A 10,000-nucleotide genomic window follows, 5' to 3' on the forward strand; every position below is an offset into this window, starting at 1 on the left:
ACGTGTGTACGTGTATGTCTTTGCGTGTGTGTTAGTGTGTGTGTGTGTGTGTGGGTGTGTGTGTGTGTGTGATCAGTCATGCCGGAGACAGACACACAACTGTCGCTCCCTGACATCCCTCTTTCAGATTACAGGTTTACGTGGGAACGGCTGAGCCACGGCATCTGTGTTCACATCAATACATGTCACTCCCAGTGGAGGTGATGGAGAGAGAGAGAGGAAAACCACAACGCTCACAAGCAGCTAGGAAGACAGTGGGTTTGAGTCTGTGTGAATGCGTGTGTATATTTAGATGTGTGTGACTGTGCAACTACTTCAGGACGTGTCTGTGCAACTACTTCAGTTCGTGTCTGTGCCAGTTCCAGTGAGAACGTGTGTGTGTGAAATAGACAGAGGAAGAGGCAGTGAAAGTGTGTGTGTGTGTTTGTGGGGGGGACACACAAAGAGAGAGAGAAATATGTAGATAGAAGCAGAGAGAGAGAGAGAGGGATGGTGGAGGATCTGAGGTACGACTCTGCCATAGATGAATTATACAAGATTAAAATGTGCCCTGTTCCATTTTTTAAATGCTTCCTTTGGTAGCTGCCAGGTCGGTATTTATGATGTGTTCATTTCTCTGCATTTTTAATCGCTCGGTGAGGGGAAAAACTCTCCTGTATCACCGGGGGCGATTAGCCCTCCTCAACAGAGGCCCACCAGCAATTACTAGAGCTCCGCACAGCGCTGCAGTCGGCAGGCAGGCCTCCCCACACTCATTCAAGGCACCGGAAACCCGATCAATAGCATGGGGAGCTAATGGGAGATACCTCGACTGCACCAAAAACCACAACATGTAGCATCCATTAGAATTCTGTCCATCTGCGCACACGGACACGGGGGAAGGTACTCGTCACCAAAAAAATCAGATACGACACACGTGCGGCTGCGGGGAGCACCAACATCGGTACTCATATATAGGGGAAACGTATTAACAACTGAGAGAGAGAGAGGGAGAGAGACAAAGAAGAAATTGATGCGGGATAAAAAAAAAAGACTTTCTTGTGTAACTATGATAGGGAGTTATCACCTGCCCTCTCCACCTCTCTGCTCTCATATTGTTATTCAAGGAGGGGGAATCAATAGTGGTGCCAGGTCAGGATAATTGAAAAGAGGGGAGAAGAAAAGCGCGCCGCACTTCATATTTGCCAGGGGTCTCTGAGGTGAGCCCATTAGATTTACAAATGGTGGCTTGGATCCTTCAGGAAAGTCCACTTGATCTTCAATTCGGCGCTGTGTTGCACTGGAGGTGACGAAGAGAGGAGAGGAAGAGGAGAGAGGAGAGAAGGGAGGAGGGGGTAGAGAGGAGAGAAGGGAGAGAAGGGAGAGGCTTGCCACATGTCTGGTGCTGGCTTGCCGCGCGGGTTTCACCGGGTTTCGTCACACACCGGAGCGTCTGGCAGTGTTAGCGCCGGGGCTTTTTTTGGCATGCCCCACCACACGCCCCGTGGCCTAGATTCATGAGGGAGGGTGACAGGTGCTTGTCTTTGCTCGTATAAACACACACTCACTCTCTCACACACACACACATACACACACAAACACACACACACACACCCCTCACCTTCATGCGCCCTTCTGCCTGTGCGTGGCACCAAAGTCCTCCACCCGTAGCTCACACAGGCAACACAATGCTGCTTATGTGGCACCTCAATAAGATCAAACTCATAAACTGACCAATAAAACGCATAAATGCCATTTGTATTTCATGTTCATGGTGTATATATTGGACACTCACTGCTCTTTAATACCATCCATCTCGTAAAATCCAGTTTAAAGGTGCCGGTATCTTTTCCATAATACCTATCTGTGGTGTTACGATTATAGGTGTAAATGTGATAATGTATCAACACCATATATTCTCCTTTACACCAAACACCATCCCTTCAATTCTTAGTACCCCCACAGGGCTCTTTCAGCCATCGCACCTAACAGCCTAAAGCAATAGAGCCACTTTGGTAAACAAAGATATACTGCATACGTATGTCACAAATAAGCCACTACCCTCCCAAGGCACTGACTCCAGATCAGACGCTTCACCTCGGCAGAGCACGTTAGACCAACATGCATCATGCTGTGAGCTCTGAACCTATCCATGCTCTCTGATGATTCCTAGAGGAGTTGGCCACTACTGTTCAAAATCACTCCTGCTTTCTATTACTGTTTCACTTCCAGCAATGCAACAGCAGTGTGAAGTTCTCATGCATAAAAAGCAGATCTCACCAAACAGAGGAAATCCCACTGTCTATCACACATTTATTACCATGTAATTACTTATGACAGTATGTAGTTACAAACCCTATCACTAATTCTACCTTTTTGAATTGTAAAATACATCTTGTAAAGATAAGAACTTGTTACAAGAAGGACGAGAACATTACAAACACACAGAGAGGCCTTGAACAGTCCAAACACACACACACACGGATCTTGAACAGTACAAACACACAGCAAGATCTTGAACAGTACAAACACACACACACACACACAGATCTTGAACATTATAAAACACACAGAGAGATCTTGAACAGTACAAACACACACACACACAGATCTTGAACATTATAAAACACACAGAGAGATCTTGAACAGTACAAACACACACACACACAGATCTTGAACAGTACAAACACACAGCAAGATCTTGAACAGTACAAACACACACACACACATATCTTGAACAGTACAAACACACAGCAAGATCTTGAACAGTACAAACACACACACACACAGATCTTGAACATTATAAAACACACAGAGAGATCTTGAACAGTACAAACACACACACAGAGATGCGGCAGCCAGCTCTCCTTACCTGTAGCCTCCCTGTGTGTCAAAGCACATGCCGCCATTGTGGCACGGGTTTCTGGGATAGGAGGCGCAGCTCTGGTGGAGGTGCTCGCGGGCGGCGCAGCTGCACACCGCCTTGGCCTCCACGGTGACCGTCACCAGGGCCATGCCGCCGCAGTCCAGCACGCTGGGCTTGTCGGTGAAGCTGATCTGGCTGGAGCAGCCGCTGCCCGTGCCACACGCCGCCTCCGCACACACGTCCACGTACACCTGGGTCACATTCACCTGTAGGAAGGACTGCAGCTGCAGAGAGAGAGAGAGAGAGAGGGAGAGAGAGAAAGGGAGAGAGAGAGGGAGAGAGAGAGATAGAGAGAGAGAGAGAGAGAGAGAAAGGGAGAGAGAGAGAGAGAGAGGGAGAGAGAGAGATAGAGAGAGAGAGAGAGAGAGAGAGAGAGAGAGAGAAAGGCAGAGAGAAAGAGGGAGAGAGAGGAAGAGAGAGAGGGGGAGAGAGAGGGAAAGAGAGAGAGAGGGAGAGAGAGAGGGAGAGAGAGAAAGGGAGAGATAGAGAGAGAGGGGTAAAGAGAGAGAGAAAGGGAGAGAGAGAGAGAGGGGGAAAGAGAGAGAGGGAGAGAGAGAGAGGGAGAGAGGGGGGGGGCAAAGAGCAAGAGAGAGAGGGAGAGAGAGGGAGAGAGAGAGAGGGAGATATTTAAACACTCTCCTTTACTGAACTATTGACTCTGTCACAAATGTACACCACTAAAACACATAAAACATTACAACCTCCAATCAGGTTGACACCATTGCATTAATAAAAGAAAAGTAAATGCTCAGCTTCTCCCTCTCACACTTTCAAATTGAGCCCAGGCCCTAGCAGAAGTCATAACATCATTAACCAGTTTATGAGAAGCATATTCAATTTTAATGCAACCAGCCAACATTCCCTCAAAAACATCCACAGCCTCAACTGAACCCGTCTTAAGTACATCAGACTACTTGAGTATATCAGAAAGTGAAGTGAAGTGGAAAGAGGGGTGGTCAGTGAGAGAAAGAAGGGAGGAGAGAGACCAGAAAAGACGTTGATTCATTCCAGAGGCACAGGGAAAGAGAGAAGAGAGAGGAGAGGAGTGGAAAGGAGAGGAGAGGAGAGGAGGAAGAGGAGAGGAAAGGAGAGAAGAGAAGAGAGGATTGGAGGGCAGAATAGAAAGAGGGGTGATGGGCAGAATAGACAGATGGGCAATGTTAAGAGGGAAATGATAGAGGATGCGAGGGAGAATTGCAGGGTAGACCAGCAGGAACATGAATGAAAGCGAGTCAAAGAGAGTGGAAAACACCAGGAGAGAAGGACCGACTCTGTAATTGTATTCCTAAGAGCATTCAGAACGTGTGTAAGAACTGAGTGAAGGTAGAAAACATTCTTTTTTCCCATGCACTACCACACACAGTATATATGCGCTCACAATTATAGCGACTAACACAAAACACACACACACTCTCTCAAATACTCTTTTTCACTTGAGATGCAACTGCTCTCACACACACATACACATCCCTTTTACCTGAGAATTTGTTGTTCACTCACCCACATGCCCACACACATAGGTACACACGCGAACACCCACACACAACTCGTCCCGTCAACATATGCTTCATGTACACACACGTCTCCACTTGTACTTTCACACACAGTCCAACACATTCTGCGCACACAGACACAAACACACACACACACACACTCACACCTCGAGTACATACCACACACATCACTTCTAGGGCGCACCCCACCCACGCAAGCAAGCACGCACGCACACGCAAAAACACACAAACACACACAAACACATACAAACACACACAAACGCCTCTTGAGCACATGCCTCTCACACACAGCACTTCAAAGGCTCTCCAAGCTGATGAGCTCAGCGGGGGGGGGGGGGGGGGGGGGGGGGGGGTGTCACATGACCAGTGTTTGTGCGGCGCTCTGGTTTCCCACATCATTTGATCCGGCCCTGCAGTGTTAACTCACCGGCATGGCATGGCCCGGCCCAACCCGGCCCAAGATAGAGCCGTCCTGAGGAAGCCTGTGAGACGGATGAGTGTGTGCCGCAGGATAGAGGGGAATGGAGGGAGGGAGGGAGGGAGGGAGGGATGAAAGGGTAATTCCCTGGCGAAAGTGTAATTGGATAGTGTCCTTATCATGGATTAGGCTGCTCCATTCCCTTTTAATGAGTGCAGCAGGCCCCGCGAATGTGTGTGAGTCTGGGTGTTCATACTTATGTGTGTGTGTGCGTGTGTGTGGTGTGTGTGTGTGTGTGTCTTCTAAAACTGTGTGCGTTTTATTCTGTATATGTGTGTGGTGTGTTTGTGTGTGTGTGTGTGTGGTGTGTGTGTGTGTGTGCTTGTCGTGTGTGTGCGTGTGTGTGTGTGCGTGTGTGTGTGTGTGTGTGTGTGTGTGTGTGTGTGTGTGTGTGTGTGTGTGTGTGTGTGTTCCTAGTGGTATCTGTAGGTACACACAGTTGTGTAAGGCGAGGCAGCGTCAGGGTCAGAGGTGGAGATCTGTAAATAAGGCCTCTTGAAGCAGCAGCAGCAGGATTGGCGGTGGTGTGAGTGGGTGTGTGTGTGTGTGTGTGTGTGTGTGTGTGTGTGTGTGTGTGTGTGTGTGTGTGAGTGCAGCTGTAGGGGAGGCCGTGTGATTAATGGGGTGGCCAGCGCAGGGTGGGGGTGGGGGTGGGGGTGGGGGTAAACACAGGAGCCGGGGCGCCAGGCTCATCACTACTGAAGGCTGCTTTCAGCACCACCACCACCACCGCTAGCAGTATAAGCCGCCCACCTCTACGCAACCACAGCCAGTGCAAGTCCCAAGGGTACACATCCCCCCCACACTCTCACACACACACACACTCACACACACCCACATACCCGCACACAAACACCCACAACACTGGTACTGCCATCAGGCTGGAAGCAGCTGTTTACCTGAGAAATTGGAAAATGACAGAAAAGGAGAGGCTATTTTGCTCTGGTGCAAGGTGGTGCTGACACGCGCAAACACACACACACACACACACACACACACACACACACACAGAGTGTGCATTTCTGTTTGCTTCTGATCATCCTTGACATCAGTGTTCGTCTGTGTGCTGAGCGTTGGCGTGCACATGTGTGTGTAGGTCAGGGAATACGAGTGCGAGGCAAAGAGAGAGAAAAAGAGAGGCAGTGACAAAGGGAAAATATTTATCCTTCTGATTGAGTCTCGCTTTGTGGCTAGGGATGTCTATCCATTATGCTGGTGTTTACATGCCGTCCACGACCTCCTCCGCTGCCTTGCCCCGCGCCACACAACCCAGCCCGGGGTGAGAAGCTCCATCACTGATGGGGGCACTGACCCCACTGGATTAGCAGACGCATCTCCATATACATCACAGGGACGCATTGTAGCCTCCCTTCACTACCATACACATGCATAGACACACACACACACAGTCACATACAGTAACGCTTAAACACAAACACACACAAACACACACGCGGTCACAGATACGCACATACTCATACACACAACACAATCACAGTCTAACTTGCGCATGCGCACACGCACACTTACATGCACACGCACACGCACACGCACACGCACACGCACACGCACACGCACACGCACACGCACACACACACACACAAACACGCACACACGCACACACACACACACACTATATACCACAAAAGCACATGCCCTCCAAAAGCTTGTGGAACTCAGTGTGCCTTGCGTGAGCGCTGGCTCTCTGAAGGTTCCCTGATGGAGCTCTGGTAGGCGAGTGGAGGCAGAGGGAGGTCACCGGCAGGACTCGTCTAGGAGGTTAAAACTCTTTCAGAGGAGAGGACGTCTCCCAGCGCGCCGCACCGACCCCAGCACAGCACAGCACAGCACAGCACAGGCAACATAATAATGGCAGCCGGGGAGAAAAACACACACACAGCCCAGCCTTAAAGCTCTGAGATAGAGATACACGAGCGCGCACTGGGACCCAGAGTCAATATAAGACTAGCAGCAAATCAGGAACAATCTAATAAAGCCACCTTTCCTCTTCTCTTCACATCTTTCCTCTTCTCTTCTCTTCTCTTTTACTCTGACTGCCTACCTCCCCCTCTCTCTCTCTTTTCTCTTCTCTTCTCTTCTCTTTCACTCTGACTGCCTACTTCCCCCTCTCTCTCTCTCTCTTCTCTTCTCTTCTCTTCTCTTTTACTCTGACTGCCTACCTCCCCCTCTCTCTCTCTCTCTTCTCTTCTCTTCTCTTCTCTTCTCTTTTACTCTGAATGCCTACCTCCCCCTCTCTCTCTCTTTTCTCTTCTCTTCTCTTCTCTTTTACTCTGACTGCCTACCTCCCTCTCTCTCTCTCTCTCTCTTTTCTCTTCTCTTCTCTTTTACTCTGACTGCCTACCTCACCCTCTCTCTCTCTTTTCTCTTCTCTTCTCTTTTACTCTGACTGCCTACCTCCCCCTCTCTCTCTCTTTTCTCTTCTCTTCTCTTTTACTCTGACTGCCTACATCCCCCTCTCTCTCTCTTTTCTCTTCTCTTCTCTTCTCTTTTACTCTGACTGCCTACCTCCCCCTCTCTCTCTCTTTTCTCTTCTCTTCTCTTCTCTTTTACTCTGACTGCCTACCTCCCCCTCTCTCTCTCTCTCTCTCTCTCTCTCTTTTCTTCTCTTCTCTTTTACTCTGACTGCCTACCTCCCCCCCTCTCTCTCTCTTTTCTCCTCGGGCTGTTGGCACATGTAGAAGGAAGAGGAGGGAGGGAGGGAGGGAGGGAGGAAGGGAGGGAGGAAGGCAATGTCTGCTTTATTCAAACATCTTTTTGAGGCACCCATGGGACATGGAACCTCAATACCCAGAGTTCCCTGGAGGAGGGCAGAGCAGTCCACTGAGAGTGTTTCTCTCTCTCTCCACAGCAGGACACCAGAGGGATGAGTGTGTCAGAGAGAAAAGAATGCTTTATTCTTCTGAAAGACAGACCGGGATCCCTCAGGCCTCACCTGTAGCTGGTTCATCCTCTTTGTTTGTTAAAGAGAGACATTTTGTAAACCATAGTCTCTCTCAGACATGCTCACAACCCAACAACATGGAGGGGCTCAACAATACACATACAGAAAATATTTAACATGTATTCTCTCTCTCTGCTACACACACACACACTCACGCTGACACTCACACACTCGCACACTGACACACACACACACACACACACACAAACCCACACGCAAACACTCACACTCACACTCTCACACTCACACTCACACTCTCACTCTCACTCTCACTCTCACTCTCACTCTCACTCTCACTCTCACTCTCACTCTCACTCTCACTCTCACTCTCACTCTCACTCTCACTCTCACTCTCTCACACACACACACACACACACACACACACACACACACACACACACACACACACACACACACACACACACACACACAAACCAAAGCCTGCAGTTATACTACAGGGATGTGGTATTGGTGGGAGAAGAAGAGGAGAAGCAATATCTGTGATGAAAAAGCAAGCAGCAGACAAACCCACCATGGCGCTGCTCTTCTCTCCAGCTAATCATTCTGCACTTCACTCGCACTCTCCCCCCGACTGATTCGAAGACTCCCCCAGACGTAAACAGCCAGTCATTCGGCTACAATCACGGCTTAAAAGGTTCTCTTTCATATGAACTTTGAAGCCACAAAAAAAAGCTTTCAGTTCCATTTCTACCAAAAATTGTATTCAAGCACAAGCTTGCTTTTCACCACTAAATATATGATTGGCTTAAAAGTATGGCTGAATGGGCAAAAGAGACGCATTACACACAACAAGCAACAGCAGGCAGAGCTCCTCTATAGTCTGTGATACTGTAAAATGCACTTTCAACAAGCCTGTTCCAAACAACATGGTTCTACAGCAGGAGGTATTTCTTTCACAGGCAGACTTTCACACTTGTTCAAAGGTAGGAAAGTCAGCTCTAGCATGCCTTACAACGGGTACCTTGGCAGCTTTATGAAACATTTACCTAAAGGTTGTAGCGTATGCCTTTGAAATCTCTTTAAAGACTCATTTCCATCTCCACAAGCAAGCATGCAGACCACTTACGTCACAGACAGACAACTCCCGCTCCTGAGGCAGCCAAGAGGTTCTGCTTAATCTTTCAGTGGCCTGCTCTGAACCCCGCGCCCCCGCTGGCGTGTTCCTCCAAGCATCAGCACGAGGCTCTACATCAGTGTGTTTCCTCTTCCTCTCTTCCTCTCTCCCTCTCCCTCTCTCCATCTCTCCCTTTCCCCCTCTCTCTCTCCATCTCTCCCTTTCCCCCTCTCTCTCTCCAGCACATCTCAATGATGGGGTGTTTCACCCCTGGAAGACAGCGTGCTGTTCCAACAGCTTCCTTTCCCCTCACAGCCCTCCAGACCCCTGCAGGCTGGTGGGCTGATCCTGGGCCCTTCAAAGCCCCAGTGTGGGGAGCAGGCGTGGGGGAAAGAGCAGAGTGAAGGGGGGTTGGAGGAGGGGGGAGACACTCTGGCATCAGGGATCAGGGCAGAGGGATAAAACGTTGCTTAAAAATTGAGAGACCAAGGGACTGCTTTTCTCAACCCCCTCCTCCTCCCTTCCTTCCTTCCTTCCTCTTTCTTTCTGTTCAAGTTTTCTTTTCTCAGCCAAAATCACACACACTGTTTGTCAAACACATATTTGGACATGAGCGTGTGGCGTGTCGTGCTCTCTTAAATAAATACAAAAAATCTCATTCGATTATCATGGGCCCTTTCCACAACACAGGATGATCTGCACTCTCGCTCTTCATATCAATGAGTTCTGAGAGAGCAAACTTTTTTCTCCGGAACTTCCTGGGTTGCGGAGTGCATCTAGAGCGAGTTCCTAAGAGGCAGAGAAGGTGTGTGAGAGAGAGAAAGAGAAGGAGAGAGAGAGAGAGTGGGAGGAGGACTTCAGAGGACGGGCCAGGCTTTGGAGAAGAATTCTGAGCAGTGCTCAGGTATACAAGATGAAATGTATTTCTCTCTTCTCCTCCTCCTTCTCCGTCTCCCTTGCTTCTTCACATTCTTTCACCATTGTTCTTTCATACCGCCCCCCCCCACCCCCCCTCTCTCTCCCTCTCTCTGCCTCGTCATGCTTCACCTGCTTCTGATCAATGCGT

The 10,000-nt window shown here is 49.2% G+C and overlaps 1 protein-coding gene across 1 annotated transcript in view; it reads right to left on the reverse strand.

Annotated features, from left to right (window-relative positions):
- The window catches only part of LOC308369604 (neural-cadherin), a gene marked incomplete at both ends in the record, with an annotated part of 162,694 nt that overhangs the window by 49,191 nt on the left and 103,503 nt on the right, over positions 1-10,000 (reverse strand). Inside the window, one exon of the mRNA XM_080844100.1 lies at positions 2,852-3,129. Coding sequence (XP_080700226.1) covers positions 2,852-3,129 — 278 coding nt within the window. The remainder of the gene's footprint in view (positions 1-2,851; positions 3,130-10,000) is intronic.

The sequence above is a fragment of the Sprattus sprattus genome (genome assembly GCF_963457725.1).
Source record: "Sprattus sprattus genome assembly, chromosome: 8".
NCBI classification, from domain to species: Eukaryota; Metazoa; Chordata; class Actinopteri; order Clupeiformes; family Clupeidae; genus Sprattus; species Sprattus sprattus.